We start from the raw sequence: 17,161 nt of genomic DNA on the forward strand, positions 1-17,161 counted from the left end.
TGAGGAACTTAGTTGAGTCGTGATAAAGAAAGAAGAAAAGTATCGAATTGTACACCTGCTCAACAGCTGTCATTCGTAAAAAAGCCTCATTCATAAACTTTTCACGGGTTAAATCCCCAACAAGAGCTGATGCTCCACCTCCTCCAACAGACCACAAAATATTGCGTACACCTCTTAAACCATTTACTCTTTTTTCTGCGTACTCATCACCAAGCGGTAAGCCAAGAAGCTCCAATACATAACGTGGAGTGATCTCTTCCAAAGTCTCATCAATTTGTGCACGTAAATCTGGTGCAAGGCTACTTGCTCCTTCCTCCTACACAAAACCCAAGAACAAAAGTATCAATCCAAAACTAACGCATCCAAATTCATCAAACTATCCCAAAAAAAAAAGTCAAATTACCTGCAAAAGCTTCAGAGCCTCCTCAACAAACTCATAACCAGTAATAAAATCAGGTGGATCCAATGCCATGGCATCCCTGGAGATATCAAGAAACGCAAGCGCCATAACTAAAACCACATCTTGCTTAAACGACTTAGGTAACCTCTCCTTAAGCAGAGCTTCTCCTACCCGAAGAACAACCTCAGTCTCACCAGCTTCTTGCAATACACAGAGAGCACCAGGAACCTTCAGTAGATATCCAAAGAGAGAACATGAGAAAGTTCTTTTATTTATCCACTTTAGGAATCAAAAAAAAGAAAAGATTATTCCGAATCGAATTGAAATTACCTTTTCCCAAGGCACCTCAGTGATGACTGTAGCTTCCTCATCATCAACAAGACCTTCATTGTACTCTCTTCTAGACCGAGGATTCGACAGAGTTTCACAAGCAGCTTGAAGAATCTGTCTCCGGCTGATCAAAGCGTCGTCACTAAAACCAAATTGAGGCGGTTTCGAAACCCTAGCTTCGAATGCTCTTCTGATTCCATCAGTTAAGAAATGCGTTTGAGCTCCCAATACCTGGTAGAAATCGATGGGAATGGGAATGTGTCGTCCGGGACGATCAATAGATGGTGGCGGAGAGACGAGAGTGGCGGTGGAGACGGAGGAGGAAGAATCGGAGGTGAAATTGAAGTCGGAGAGAAGACGGTCGGCCCATTTGCTGGCGGAACAAATAGTAGTAGTATTGGAGGTGTTATGACTACGCCGGAGCTTCGTCGTCGCCGGTGGTAGTCGACATAATTGGAATGGGAAGAGGCCAATGCCGACGTGACTCAAAGCTTCCATGGGAGAGAATCTTTTTGGGTCCTCTAATTACGAAATTTCATTTTCTTTGTTTATTTTCATATACCGAAGAAAGAGGGGTCGGTCGTTTAGGGTTTATGGTACTTTGTTTATGATTATTAAGTTTTTTTAATAGAAAATGGCGAAATTTTAAAGGCCAAAATTATAAATAAAACTAAGAATATAGCAGATAATTTGAAAAAAAAAATTAGAAATAGGATTAGAGATAATTAAAATTACTAGTGGTGGTGGTGGTGGCTCGAGGTAGCTGGCGATCGGAAGTGGAAGTGGTGGGCGGCTTGATGACAGCCGGCAGCCGAAGTTGGCCGGCGATTGGAGGTGGAAGTGATGGATGGTGATCGGTGGCTGGACGGGATTGGAGGTGGTGGTCGGCGGTCGGAGCTGGCCGACGACCAGAGGCTGAACAGCGGCCAATGGCTGGATGGAAGCTGGTGGTTGGACAAAGGCCGGTGGTGGTGGTGGCGGCTGGAAGTGGTGTTAGGTGATTGTAGGAGGTGGTAGTTTAGGGTTAGTTTTAGAAATCTTATAGAAAATATAGACAATATAAGCTTTTAGTGGTTACTATAGTCAATGAGTGAATTATTTAATTTTTTTGTTATACAATGCAATTCCTCAAATTTTAATTCTGTTGATAAAAAAAATGGCGAACTATACAATTTTGAACCAAAAAAAAGGGGAATAAAAGCAATACTACAGTATTACTACTGTATAAATTCTTTTCTAATTTACGATTAAATTTAATTTGTAATGATTTCTCATGAAATATTTTCATTTCATTTCATGGTTGAAGAATGTTAAACATATTCAAATAAAAAAATTGTTAGGTTGAGACTCGGATTTAAATTTTGATTTATGAAGAAAATTTTTACAAGATATTATAAATATGAAAAAATAATTGTATATGCAGCATAATTATCAAATTTACAGTAACAATATATTGAATATGATGGTTTCTCGTTTGTTAATATCTTAAAATTCAAATTACATATTAAAATGATGTAGTTGTTAAGAATATTCGAGAATAAAAATGTAATTGCAAAAAACTATATATAAACCTACAGAAAATGATAAATCTATTCTATTAAAGCTAAAGTACTCACTAGACTCAAATTGGACTGTGACTTTGTTTTGGTAGGTTTTTCAGTAAATATGATTAGAGAATCACTTAATTTAAGTAAATTAACTTATAGTTTCGATTTATCTAAATGACCATTATACCCTTGGGTCGATCACTTAAAACTAACCGCGTCGGGACGCGGATCATCTCTGACCCGAAAATAGAAGAAAAAAATTTGTGGATCTGTTTGTTCTCCAAATTAATAATTTTCGGATCATGTATATTATTTGATTCAAGAATAGTTAAACACACAACCAAACAGGAAACTGGTATCAGAGTATTTAATGGCTTCAGTAATATCAAATATTAACTGCTACCATACTTAATCCCTATAATTATTATGAATATTAATAATAATAAGAAAATCTTTAATACTTATCAATTGTGACTTTGTTGCTTCCAAAATAATCAATAAATTAAATACGAAATTTTATATATATGTAACCTTATTTAATTTGCTTTTATATTGTGAGATATTTACGGAAACAACAAATCAACTTAATACAATTAAATAAAAACAAATCTTCATTCAGTTTAGTTTTTTTAATATTTTCTTAACGAAATTATAGTAATTAATTATGATTAGTATAGATGGAAAAAATAAAAACCGCAGAAATTATATATATGTAAAGTTGTAAACTAATTTACAGAAAATGTGTATTGTATATCCCACATCGACTAAATATTTTGGAATATGGTTCATAATCACTATAAATATATGACTAATATGTTTTGAGTACAAATGAACAGGAAACTTGGTTTATCAGATATCCAAATTTAACAGTTTAATTTGGTTCTATATTTGAGCATATTTAAACTTTTAAAAAGTAAACATATTATAATATATTTACGTTTTTTAAAAATTTTTAAGAGATTATAAATATTTAAATTTTTATAGAATGTTTAAATTATTATAAATATTTGAACTCTGTCGAAAGAAAAATATTATAATATGTTTAAGTCTATAAAATATTTAAGTAATATTAATATTTTCACTCTTAAAGATTTTAAAATATAAAAAATGTTTGAGTTAAACCCGCTAAAACATGTATTTTTATCAAACTATAAATTAAATTGGTTTTTTTATTTGCTGAGATTTGATATATCAAATATTATATTAACTTCTAAATGATAACCAATATATATTTAATCTCACTATAAATACAATGGTTTCCTAACGATTGAAATATATCTCGCACTAAAAATAAGCAACTTCTCCTTTTTCGACGACAAACCAAAATAAAGAAAAATTCATCCTCTTACAAAACTACTATTTGATATTGTGGTGTGTCTATCATCTTACAAAACTACTATCCGATAATGCGAAGTATCTATTCTCTTACAAAACTACTATCCAATATTGCGGTATGTCTGTTTCCGTGAAAAACTACATTTTACAAACTACTTACTCTATTAAAATTTCCAATTTACTGTATAACCCCAAATATACAAATAAACACTATATAAACAAATAAAATAAGTCAAAATAGAAAATGACATTATAAAATACAAATTACAAAAAAAGTAATTAACAAAATATATAATCTCGTGCTGTAGCACGGGATATCACCTAGTTACTAAATAAATTTAAAAGACAGTTGTACATTTTCTTAATACAATGGGCTTGTTCGTTTGGTTGACACAGGCGGTTGTGGCTGCGACAGCGGCTGCCTCTACGTTTTTAACCGTTGAATCGAAACAACGTTTGAAAATGTTAGATGCAGGTCACAGTATTTGCTGCAGCGTCATGACGTAGGCACATGCAGCAAGCAAACGAACAACTATACCTGTGTCTGCCACAGCTGCAAGTACTTACAGCAAACGAACAACAGTCGCAGATAGTTACGGCAGCGAAACGAACAACAGTCGCAGATTGTTACAGCAGCGAAACGAACAACAGTCGCAGATAGTTACAGCAGCGAAACGAACAACCCATCTTTTACTATTAGTATTTTCAAATAGCATCTCATATAATTATATATATATATATCATAATCTATTCAGATTTAGTATACTTGGAGATTGTAACATCTGGAAAAGATCGAGATAGTGAATCGAAATCTCGTCTTGAAAAGGAACTGAAATGTAAGAACAAATGACTTGGTACAGATTATGTAGCTCCGTTAAGATGATCTCATACTGACACTTATCTATGAGTCAAGGAATGAAACATACATGATGTTGTGTATCTTTCACTAGACATGTCAGGTCGATCCGTCATTGAAATCTCAGTTACCTTCTTAACCGGTAGTTCAACTCTTACCTTCTCTTAATCGATTGAAAACCAAAGACTTAATTCTAGAAACTTCAAACTCTCCGAACCACAAGCCCCTCTCGATCCCTTTTTTCTCTTTTCTAATATGCAACTGAAGTCTGTAAATTGAAAACTTTTATGACTGGAAAAAGGAAACAGAGCTAATCGAGAAAATGTTGAAATCAAGGAAAAGAGCTTTTAATTGTCATTTAGTATTTCCCTTGAAACAGAAATGTACTCCATTTGAGTTAACATAGCAGGGGGAGTGTGACAAAGATATTTAATACAAACTCACTTTAGGCAGCAAATACTCTAATGTTGGAGCACAACTTCGTTACAATATTTTTTGAAGTTCACAGCCTCATCGGTCAAGAAATCACTGTAAAAAGTAGTAAGCTCTTGAATGTTAGGATGGAGAATTAGTTAATGAGATATCTAAGAAAGAGTCCAAAGAGACTAACCACAGTCGCTCAGCCATTCGACCCACTTCCCATCTTGGACTCCATGGATACTCACTGAGGAGGTTTGATTTTACAGGTACGCTCGATTGGTTTAAATGCTGCAAATCAAAAGCTTATCAATTCTTAATACCTAAAGAAATAAAGAGAAACCCAAAGCCTTTTGTTTGATTCAATAACAAATTAGTTTGATACCTGACAACTCTGAAGCATTAGAGTTGGTTGCTGCTTTGGAAATTGAGTTGAAAAGAAGAAATGAACCTACAACAAAGCCAAAACCCTAGTTATCCACTCCTACATATTTACTGTGAAACGAGTTCTCTAGAAGACATGTTTGAAACATGAATAAATGCAATTGAACCCAAAATCCACTTTGGCAAAGCTTGAGTATAATTTGTTTAAAGAAAAAACAATAAGTCCTGAGTAGTGATTGTAATTACCATGAAAGTAAATTGTCCAGAGGAAGTAAGGAATGTAGCCTGACGGCAAAAGGTCTAGCAAGAAAAACAAATAAGAAATTTAAGCAGCTCGGAAATATCTCTAAACATATGCCAAGGTGTACCAAGAAATGCTTACAGGATTAGCTTCAAGAGGTCTTCCAAGAAAAATAGTCAATGCCTCAATAAAACTCCTCCTTAAATCAATTGCAGAAACAGCTTCCTGGATCTAGAAATCAGCTTGATAAGGCCCTCATATCGACAAATTAATTACATATGTGTGAGAAGATTTAGTTCAACTTACTTGTCTCTCAAGGGTTTCTTCGAGATGGGGAAGATATTCAGCCAAGCACCTTCGAAATATAAATTTAAGGGGGTGTTAAACATAGCGATTAGAACATGCATGGCTTGCAGGTATCGTAAACTGTGTGCACATGTAACTTACATCCCGTCCATCCATGGAGGAAGTTTAACATCCTCAACAGAGAATAGCGCTTTTAATTCAGAAGATGACACTAATCTCAAACGAGGTGCTGAAGCTGTTGATTCAAATTTCCGAAGAATCGGGTACACTACCTGCATCCGTAACCAGTTTATTAAGAAGATGCTAGCAATTTTTTAAAAGAGTGAAGAATAGATAAAAGAGACTTATATAGGAACGAGGAGAAAACCTGAAGATAAATTTTCTGCTGATGCTTCCAAGGGCACCCAACCACCATTTTGTTGATGTTCATATCCATCACAAGAGGTACTGCAAACTTGACTTCCTCTGGCTACACTAAAGTTAATAGAAAGTCAAATGCATACAATGCGTCTTACTTCACAAAGAAACTTAAGAGCAATATATACCTTGTCAACTCCTGAAGCCCTTTGCATTTCAATTCCCTGAGAATGAGAAAAACATTAACAATGATAACAATGGAAGTTCTAACTAAAAATGGTGGTTACAGTGACAAGCCTAACAGTAAACGGAAACAATATGCTTAGCCATTCAAACAATATAACACCAAACATTAGCTATGAAGGTGTAAATGCCTGCATGATACCTTGCGAGTTAACACGGTACTAATCTCAAACTTGACGCGATCATCATCAACTTGGCCGACACTCCTTCTTTGGTAAGCCACATATTGATCCCTAAACAAAAGAGAAACATCGATTACTCAAACGCAAAAAACAAAAAAAAAAAAAGCCTAAAAAAAAAGGGTTAGATTTGAAGGAAACAACCTCAATCCTTGAATGAGAACAAGCAACCGCGTAGAGTCTTCGTTATCCCACTCAGACAAAGCCTTCTTCAGCGAAGATATATGATCATCATCATCAGGAGTAATAGTGCTAGTACACGGCATAAAATCTTCATCGTCGGGTCCAAATACGAAATCAGGAGGATCAAATGCATACTCTGAATTGTAAATAACATCCCCTGCCAACGATATGAACACGAAATTAATAAAGAACCTTCAGCTTCAATTTAACCAAAAATCTCCGAAAGGGAAACAACTAACTTACATTTAATCGTTTCGAGACAGTAAGGTATCACCAAAGTAAAGCGATCGAGGATCTTGGGATTAATCTTGTTACCAGACCAGACATTTTCAATCTACATGGAAACAAAATCGACTTATCAAACCCTAATTCTCTGATCAAATTGAGGAGATGATTCGACGCTTGAATCCGGTTTTGAAATTGGGCGATGTTATTTATTACCTTAATGGAATCAGGAGAGTGATTGAGTAAGTAGTGGAGCTGGTCGGCGATTAGAGGTGGGAATCCTTCGAACGCCATGGGAGGGATCCGGTGGTGGTACTCACGCGCTACCGAGTGGTGGAAACTGGAAAGTTCTTGGAGGTACGGTTAGGGCGCGACGGATCACCGTGGCCAGTTTGGGGTAGACTCAGTAGAGAGATTGAAATGGGCTCACACGATTCATCCACCGAAAACTTTTACATGGGAAAAAGTGAGAGACCAATGTGGTTTTCACCTTTTTTTTTTTTTTTATCTTAATTATAATTTAGCTAATAAACAAGGCATCTGTACTTGATATAGGCACTGTACAAAAGGCTTTGTACTTGAAACAGTGACTTTCAAACTCTTTTTTTGAGAATGTATGGAACAAAAACATTAGTTGTACTCTTGAGTGTTTAAGGTTGGGCAAACACGTCAATGGAGTTTAAAAATTGTTCCACTTTTCTCTTTCACCCTTCAGTAAATTGAGGAAACCTTTAAATTAATGAGTATCTCCCAACAAAAATCACATTTTGCTAAGCGTTTTTCTTTTCTTATCTGGAGAAGAAAATAGAGAGAGGAGTAGACAGATAGAGAGAGACACATTCTTGTTTTATTGTTTGATTGAAGTAATTTCTATGCAATTCAGTCTTATAAGCTCTTAATATAAATTACAGTACTAATCGGCATAGAAGCCCACAAGGAGATTGTGTTATACATCTTAAGAGTTGCATTCGCAATTTTTAACCACATTCATCTTCCTCTAAGGTGTTGTGTAATAAGTGTCAGCATCCTATACACTTCACCCTTAAGTTCGTTATTCTTGTCAGCATTCACAAAGACACGACCTAACTTCAATCCAACTACATCCTGTGACACGCTTTAAACCCAATTCCTTCATCTTCCTCCTTATCTCTGACACATTCTGCCACTTTCCCGCGGCAGAGTAAGCATTTGAAAGCATTACGTATGATGAAACATCTCTGGGATCCATCTCCAAGATCTTAGACGCTACTAATTTTGCCAGACGCTTGTTTGAGTGAATCTGGCATCCCCCAAGCAGAGCCTTCCAAAATCCAATTCCTGGTTCAAGAGGCATACTTTTGATAAGCTCCTCTGCTTCTTTGAAATGACCTGACCTAGAGAGCATATCCACCATACAAGCATAATGCTCTGGTTGTAGCAGGTTTGGATCATCATAACCATTCACTGCTTTTTTAAAATACATGTACCCTTCTTGAATTAGGCCCGAGTGGTTACATGCAAATAATAGTCCAAGAAGTGTCACATTGTTTGGTTTCAGGTTTGTGTCGCTGACCATTTTCTCAAACATGGCTATAGCTTCTTCTCCTCTTCCATTATGCGCATAACCCCATATTATAGAGTTCCAAGATACAATGTTCCGTTCTTCTTCTTGGATCTTGTTGAAAGCCAGAAGACTATCTTCCATGTTTCCACATTTTGAGTAGAAACTTACCAGAGAGTTCCCAATATAAACATTACTAAATTGCTGACCCAAGAACTTAATAACGCAAGCGTGTATACTTTTACCAGCACCCTGAGAGGCTATATTGGACACGGCTGTTATAGCACAAGGGAAGGTTGATTCGTTAGGCATCACCACTCCTTCCCTTAACATATCCACAAACGTATTCACAGCTTCTTCGTTCTGCCCCGTCTGGCTAAACCCTCCTATAACTGCGTTCCAAGTAACAACACTTTTCCCCGGCATTGTTCTAAACAAGGAAAGGGCTTCCTCAAACTCATGTTTCTTAAGGTACCCACTTATCAAATTGGTAATGGAAACTACGTTTGGGTCTCTGGTATCATCAAAACTCTTACGAGCATCTACCAGCGTACTCAGCTTCACATAACAGTTCAAAACAGCACTACCCACAAACACATTCGACGAAAGTCCCACCTTTAATGCATAGCAATGTAGCTGCTTACCCCATTTGATATCTCTCAAAGATGAAGAAGACCCAATGACGGTGCCAAACGTGAACTCGTTTGGCCTTATGCCCAAACACAACAATCTTTTGAAGGCATGACTTGCCTCTACATGCCTGTTTTGCTTCACAAAGCGACCAATCACCGCTGTAGCAGAAATGACATTTATGTCAGGAATTTCGTCGAATGCCTGGTGTGCGTTACAGACCAGATCCGATTCAAGATTTTTGATCGACTTGGGGATAGAATTATGTGATTTGGTAACATGGGCACTTGCAAAAGAGTGAGATTTTTGTAAAAGGAATAGTCTTTGTGATAAAACCATAAGGAAAGAGCAATTAATACTCGTCGTGAACCCAAGAAATGGAGAGAACATTAACAAGCAAAAGAAGTTGCAGTTGTTGTCGCACGCGTTATAAGCATATTATAAGCTAGATTGGCAAAGCGTTTTTGCAAGCCTTATGTGTCAAACGCCCATGCTCTAACGCCAATTAAAAATAATTTTATCCCTTTCACACATGTTAAAGAAAATGATAACTGCTATAACAAGTAAAGCGTTATGACGCTGGATTTAAGAGAGTTTGGGGTATTATTTTTAAATAATTATCACTTAAAATATATTAATTTTGAAACAAAAATATTCTGGTAAAAAAATATTTGACTTGAGTCCAAATAATCAACAATATACTCGAATATGCTTTCAATATTCTTTTATTCAAATTTAAAATTAAAATTTTCGAAAATATATATTTAAAATTTATTCACAAAATCGCTAATTTTACGTATAATATCTTTAATATAATTCTTGATAGTTTAAAAATTTAAGTCTATATATATCAACAGCTCAACCCAACAATTATCACTTCACAAAAGGTTAAGAGATAATTCAGGTAAGGTTTCAATCTATATATTTTAAGCTTACATAAATCCAAACATGCAAACGTTTATTGAATTTTTTTTCCGTGTAGGACAATATGGCAAATCAAAATGAAGGTTCTTCAACACCATCTTCCGAGGTGACCCTCTCTCTTATTTCTTCTTCTTTATTTTTTTTTATTAGTGTTCTAGTTTTCGTCTCTCATATTTTTAAGTGTTTATCAATGTGATTGATTGTATTAAAATATTTAGATAAAATTTGTGTGGAATCGTGAACTGAGTCATGGATTATTGCAATTGTGCAATGATCAAAATGACAAAGGTCACTGGAAGGGTACATGTCTTGACGAAATTGGTCGACAAAGTGTTCGAGCTGAATTTCTCAAACGTTTTGGTTTGGATCTTCCGTGGAAAACTTTCAAAAACCGGATGGATCACATAAAAAAGGCAGTACGATGTTTACAAGAGGATCACACGAACAGCTACTGGATTGGGATTCAATGAATTTGGAGAGCTCGACATGTCAGCTGATTGGTGGAATGAGCTAATAAGTGTAAGTAATTTTAATTAATGTTAAACTTATTTCATATTATATATACATACATAAATATAATATTATCTATATTAATACTTTTTATCTTTATATTTGTTTTCAGAGTTGTCCAGAAGCATCTAGGCTAAGGTCACATCCTCTGAAAGACATTCCTCTACTTGATCGTTTGTATGCTCGAGTCAATGTTTCGGTAAATGAGGGATGGCAACCTCGTGCCGGACCAAGTCAACTACGTCCTGATCCACCGAGTCCATTGATACAAGTGAACGACTCGGATGAAGAACTGACACCACTGGGACCGATTGGAAAATCGCGTCGTGGGAAAGGTAAAAATGTAGCTTCATCTTCTCGTAAACGAGCTCAACCAGATAAGTGGGATCGTCTCACAACCGCTCTCGAAGACCAAGGACAATTTTGGAAAGGTGGCCGTGAGACTTTTGAATCTCTAAATCCGTTTAGTTGTGCTGTGTGTATGCAAGAGCTCACAAAGATGACTCTTCTTAACCATGAAAGTGAGTTGTATTGGGCTGCAATTGATTATCTTGCTTCAGATGAGAATGGTCGCCAAATCTTCATGTCGTTGCCAAATGAAGAAGAGAAGATTAAATTTCTGGAGCGAAAGACTGGAAAATCTGATTGGGCAGCATGAATTAGGAAAATTTTATGAATTTTATTTTGTTTTCTTGCTAATAATCGTGAATATCTTTCATGAATGCTTTGGGTTCTCTTTGTTTTCTAATAATAATCATGTCTTTCATGTTCTCTTTTTTTTCTCATAATAAATTTGTTTTATGAAGTTACGTCCATTTCTTCTTGTGCATTATTGTATACATCCATCTTTACTAGTCATACTACTTTGATGTTGCGTGGCCGACATGCATGATTGTTTTAAACTAAATTTACATTGATTTTACGTGGCTGACATGCATGATTGTTTTTAAAATATTACCTGATTGTGTCACTACTTCTATCTATCAGCTAACATGCATGATATTACTTTGGATCGTATTAACAATTTTTCCTTTTCTTTCTTTTTGCAGGAATTATCTATCTCTTACAACCAGAATTTGCTCAAAGTAATTGCTTTGTTGATCGAGAGTGAATGCTTGGATCCAAACAGGGATAGACAACTAATGAGAATTGATCGAGGTCGTGGATGGCGCCATACGATGCAATGATAAATGGCCATGATCGAGAATGTTTCGAAACTCTACGAATGCATCAAGAAACTTTCCAACTATTATGTGGTACATTGAAGAAAGATTATGGACTACGAGATTGTCGAGAATGTGGATTAGAAGAAGCTGTTGCGATGTTTCTTGAAACTGTTGCACATGACGAAGTCCAACGAACAATTGCAACACATTATCAACGCAATCAAGAGACAGTAAATCGAAAGTTTCATGAAGTTTTGGATGCACTGGTTCGCATGTCTCAAGATATTATAAAGCCTGAAGAAAACGAACTCCGACAGGTAAATCCCATTCTGTCAGCTGATAGAAGGTATTATCCTTTTTTTAGTGGTTGCATAGGAGCTCTTGATGGTACACATGTGGCAGTAAGAGTTGGAGGTGATAAGAAAGAGAAGTATTGGAACTTACGTAAGCAACATCCTACCATGAACGTGCTTGCGATTTGTAACTTCAAAATGGAGTTTATATATATATACATATGTGGGAACACCNTCAAAGTAATTGCTTTGTTGATCGAGAGTGAATGCTTGGATCCAAACAGGGATAGACAACTAATGAGAATTGATCGAGGTCGTGGATGGCGCCATACGATGCAAATGATAAATGGTCATGATCGAGAATGTTTCGAAACTCTACGAATGCATCAAGAAACTTTCCAACTATTATGTGGTACATTGAAGAAAGATTATGGACTACGAGATTGTCGAGAATGTGGATTAGAAGAAGCTGTTGCGATGTTTCTTGAAACTGTTGCACATGACGAAGTCCAACGAACAATTGCAACACATTATCAACGCAATCAAGAGACAGTAAATCGAAAGTTTCATGAAGTTTTGGATGCACTGGTTCGCATGTCTCAAGATATTATAAAGCCTGAAGAAAACGAACTCCGACAGGTAAATCCCATTCTGTCAGCTGATAGAAGGTATTATCCTTTTTTTAGTGGTTGCATAGGAGCTCTTGATGGTACACATGTGGCAGTAAGAGTTGGAGGTGATAAGAAAGAGAAGTATTGGAACTTACGTAAGCAACATCCTACCATGAACGTGCTTGCGATTTGTAACTTCAAAATGGAGTTTATATATACATATGTGGGAACACCAGGAAGGGCACACGATTCGAAGATATTGACATATTGTGCACAAAACGATGAATATTTTCCAACTCCACCTGAAGGAAGATATTTTCTCGTTGATTCAGGATATCCTAATAGAAAAGGATATCTTTCTCCGTATCGTCGAACCCGATATCATCCGCATCAATGGCGAGGAGGACCACCAACAAATGAGAATGAAATGTTTAATAAACGTCATTCCTCTCTGCGTTCTGTTGTTGAGCGAACATTCGGTGTATGGAAAGGAAAGTTTGCTATCATCAGGAATCCAGCACACTATGATCTTCAAACGCATTGTAAGATTGTTGCAGCGACTATGACATTGCATAACTTCATACGAAGATCATCAAGAATTGATAAAGATTTTCAAGAGTACGAGCAAATGGAAAATGAAGAATTGGATTTCTCAGATTCTGATGATGCTGAATTTGAAACTCAAAGAAGGAGTTACGTACCTACAGGTGATGCATATATGGCGGGTATTCGAAACAGCATTGCAGAGCATATATGGAGAGCTCGTAGATGATTTTTTTTTTTTGCTTTCGTTATTTGTTTCTGAACAAGATGTTTTTTATAATTTTGTTTTTTAATAAAATTAGTAATAAATAAATTTGTTTCAAGCATTTTTATTTATTAAAAAAAAAAATTAGGTCTTCCTCCCCGCCCCCGCTCACAGCTCCCTGCTCCCCGCCCCTGCTTCAGCTGCTTACCGTTGTTGCTCCCCTCTCCGCTTTGCCAATCTAGACTTATGTTTAAACCATTCCAATTCAATCTTGGTTTAGTTTGTGTTTTCTGATACCAGTCTCATCCCTATATGCAATTTATGAGTTGGACATTTTGGTTATTTTTTCTTCTTTTTTTTAACTGGGAATTCAGTTTCTTAAATTTAGTTTAATAAATAAAATTCCAATCAAAATAAATACGATTTGGTTTGTGTTTTATTCAATTTAGTTTGGTTTAATTTCAATTCCATTTCGTATAAGTACTATTCGTTTTTTGTTTATTTTGGATTAAGTAGAGTATATAGTCTTGTAAAAGAGTTCATGTGCTTTCTTCAAACTATTATTCCTAAATCCAAATTATAAAATATCAATAAAACTATTATTTTTGTTAGTTACTTTATGGACTTGTTATGTCTTTTGTGGGTTGGTTTTTGTTGAATGTTGAGAGTGAGTTTTACTTTGACTTTTATGGATAACTAGGTGCTTCTCCATGCAATGCGTGGGTTGTGGTGTAGTTGACACTTTCTTGTTTTTTTTTGTCTTTTTTGTTTTTTTGTATTATTTCGTTTTAATTAGACATATACGGGCTTCACAGTCACTTGTATTTATACACTATATCTTTATACCATTTCGTTTAGATGTGTACAATTGTGACGTTTATTTTTTATGAATTATGAGGATGTTGTTTTTTGCTTTTGAGGATCCAATCTTATCATTGACTGATATTGTTCCCAATACATTTATTGTATTTTAGATTTTCTAATTAACTGCTTATGTAAACCCTTCATACGTTGATGTTGCAATAATAAGTTATTTTTTAAAAATAATTATCTTTCGTGTAAGTGATTATGTTTGTATGCCCATGTTTTGGTCTAATATCAATAAGATTGTTTTTGTTTTTCTTTAGTTGGCTTTGAAACCAATTTTGAGTTAAGCAAATAATGGGTCAAATTATGGTGTTAATAAGTAATATAAATTCTTATGTATATATATTGTATATATGTGACTATAAGTTTGGCTAACTAAAAAATTCTGTAATATTTAGATATAATCTTGAACAAATATATATATTTTATTTGTGAGAGGAATGTATGGAATTATTGGATAGAAGTTATTTTTGAGTTAAATGACCTTTTATGCCTTTAAAGTGAGTTAAATATTAATACAATTTTATATGTGTCTTGATTTTTTTAAAAAGGAATACCAAGTGTTTCCTTCCAAATTTGAAGTGACATAGTATTTTAGTTTTCTTATATGATTTTATGAACTTCAATGAAAGGTTTTTCAAAGTAATAAGTACACTCACACTAATTGAATTATAAAATTTGGGGAAATGTTTATTTCGATTAATCATCTGCTCTTTTAAATATATTAAATAAGTATGTTGTTGTTCCTACAAATAGGACAACATATAGTATAGTTTAACCATAGAGTTAATCAATGGAAATGAAACTTGTGATTGCAAGAAAAAATGCTTATATATATATATATGTTACACATTGATCGTTTTAAAATGAATAGGAACATCTAATTCTCAAATAAAGTTGATTTTTTTAGTTAAACTTAAAACCAACATATGTGAATTTAAATATAACTATGCAAATTTAAAAAATAAATATGAATAGATTAGAAAAGCAAGAAATATAAAAGAAATTTTCTATTTTTATATAAATAAAATAAAAATTGAAAACAATGTTAAATATATATAATACTTTCTAAATTAAAATATAGAATCAAATTCTTACAACACATATGAGATATAAGAACATTTGATATTGGTGGGAGAGGAGGAGAGAATGATTAATATAAGATGATAATCCAAATTAGATAATAGAGATGAATCTTTAAAAATAGAACAATGTAAAATATATATATATATAATACTTTCTAAATTAAATATAGAATCAAACTCTTACAACACATATGAGATATAACAACATTTGATATTAGTGGGAGAGGAGGAGAGAATGATTACTTATAAGATAATAATCCAAATTAGATAATGGAGAAGAATCTTTTAAAATAAGAACAATGTAAAATAGATATCATGTAGTCTCTAAAATTAAAATGTAGCATTAAAAATATTACAATGATATTTCATTTGTTTTTTACAACCCATACAACAAAAATAAGAAATCAAAATTAAATAAATAAACAAAAATTGATTTGAGGTATTTGATTGCTCGAGTATTTACCCGATACACTTAACCGCAAGGCAGTATATGCGGGGTCGAATCCACAAAGACCAATGGTACACTAAAGATTTGCGAGACTTGTAAATAGCTAAAGCGAACGAAAAGTTTGTTTGTTTGGTTTCAGAAATTGTAAATAAAAATGCAATAAATAAAACGATTTAACTTATGGGATTAAAACATTGGGCTATAGGGTATTTCAGAGATCAATGACCAATGGGGAAATGAAACAAGGAATTCAATAGTTAAGAACCGTTCTAGAACATGAACACAAGATTTGACTAACCCTCTTTCAAGGTATTAATCACTAAAGTTGACTACTCAATTACTAAACTTTCATTTGTAATCTCCTAATCAAATTTGCATTATCAAACAAGTTCTCTAAGTTCACAATATCCCCTAACATCAATTTTCGCAGGTTAGAGAAATATTGCTCAATTCATATTGGTTCAAGCATTCTATCGAACACTTGTGATGCGTAGAAAGACCTAGAATCTAGAACAAGGTGATCAGTCCTATTCTAGCATTAAGAGCATATGAATCAAAGAACCACAAAGAAATTAGAATTCCCAAGCAACAATTAAACCATTAAATCATTTGATCCCCTACTTAGAACCCTAAAACCCAATTAGGTGACTACTCACACATAGCAAAAGAGAAAACAAAAATCATAGATAAAGAAAACATGATTAAATTGCAGAAATAATAATAAAGGGTTTAGAAATCTTCTCCAAATTGTCAATGAGGATGGATCTCTAGAATCCCAAAAGAGCGGCTTACAAAAAGTCTCAGGTTGCAGAAAGAAAGACAAAACTAGAATATAGCATCCCCCCCCCCTTGCTAATTAGGTTTTGGGGGTATTTATACCCTTATTAAAATAAATTATCTAACATCAAAAATGAGAATAGAAAAGTTTAGAAAAAAGAAATAAGTTTCTGGATTGTATTCAAAACATACTTCACCAGACTTCAATAGACTTGTGAATAAATTTCACCAGACTTCACCAGACTTGTCTGCAGACTTCAAACTTCACCAGACTCCGCCAGACTTGACTTCAAACTTCACCAGAATTGTCTTCAAACTTCACCATTGTCTTCAAACTTCACCAGACTTCTCCAGACTTGTGTACATACTCAACCAGACTTCTCCAAACTTGTCTACAGACTTCACCATACCTCTCCAGACTTCAACAAACTTGTCTACAGACTTTACTAGACTTTCCCAGATCCCAGACTTGTCTATAGACTTCACCTAACTTCTTTAGACTTGTCCAAACTTCATGATTCAGTTCAACTTGAAGATATCCAAAAGTCACTTCCTGCTT

The 17,161-nt window shown here is 34.5% G+C and overlaps 3 protein-coding genes across 3 annotated transcripts in view; all 3 read right to left on the reverse strand.

Annotated features, from left to right (window-relative positions):
• LOC104771368 (protein ACCUMULATION AND REPLICATION OF CHLOROPLASTS 6, chloroplastic) overlaps positions 1 to 1,385 on the reverse strand; it is a gene marked incomplete in the record, with an annotated part of 9,441 nt that extends 8,056 nt beyond the window's left edge. The window contains 3 exon segments of the mRNA XM_010483682.2: positions 54 to 316; positions 404 to 628; positions 731 to 1,385. Coding sequence (XP_010481984.2) covers positions 54 to 316; positions 404 to 628; positions 731 to 1,228 — 986 coding nt within the window.
• LOC104760722 (BRCA1-A complex subunit BRE) lies at positions 4,780 to 7,514 on the reverse strand. Its single transcript, XM_010483684.2, has 13 exons — positions 7,220 to 7,514; positions 7,022 to 7,112; positions 6,740 to 6,935; positions 6,559 to 6,649; positions 6,362 to 6,397; positions 6,184 to 6,285; positions 5,958 to 6,088; positions 5,817 to 5,865; positions 5,652 to 5,741; positions 5,516 to 5,569; positions 5,271 to 5,336; positions 5,079 to 5,176; positions 4,780 to 4,996 (listed from the first exon to the last, which is right to left on the reverse strand). The coding sequence occupies exons 1-13, from the start codon at positions 7,295 to 7,297 to the stop codon at positions 4,930 to 4,932; spliced, it is 1,149 nt and encodes a 382-aa protein (XP_010481986.1). The 5' UTR covers positions 7,298 to 7,514; the 3' UTR covers positions 4,780 to 4,929.
• Positions 7,985 to 9,635, reverse strand: LOC104760723 (pentatricopeptide repeat-containing protein At5g42450, mitochondrial-like). The gene has a single exon (XM_019240325.1). The coding sequence runs from the start codon at positions 9,561 to 9,563 to the stop codon at positions 8,064 to 8,066; it is 1,500 nt and encodes a 499-aa protein (XP_019095870.1). The 5' UTR covers positions 9,564 to 9,635; the 3' UTR covers positions 7,985 to 8,063.

Source organism: Camelina sativa, chromosome 18 (assembly GCF_000633955.1).
Source record: "Camelina sativa cultivar DH55 chromosome 18, Cs, whole genome shotgun sequence".
Classification (NCBI taxonomy): domain Eukaryota; kingdom Viridiplantae; phylum Streptophyta; class Magnoliopsida; order Brassicales; family Brassicaceae; genus Camelina; species Camelina sativa.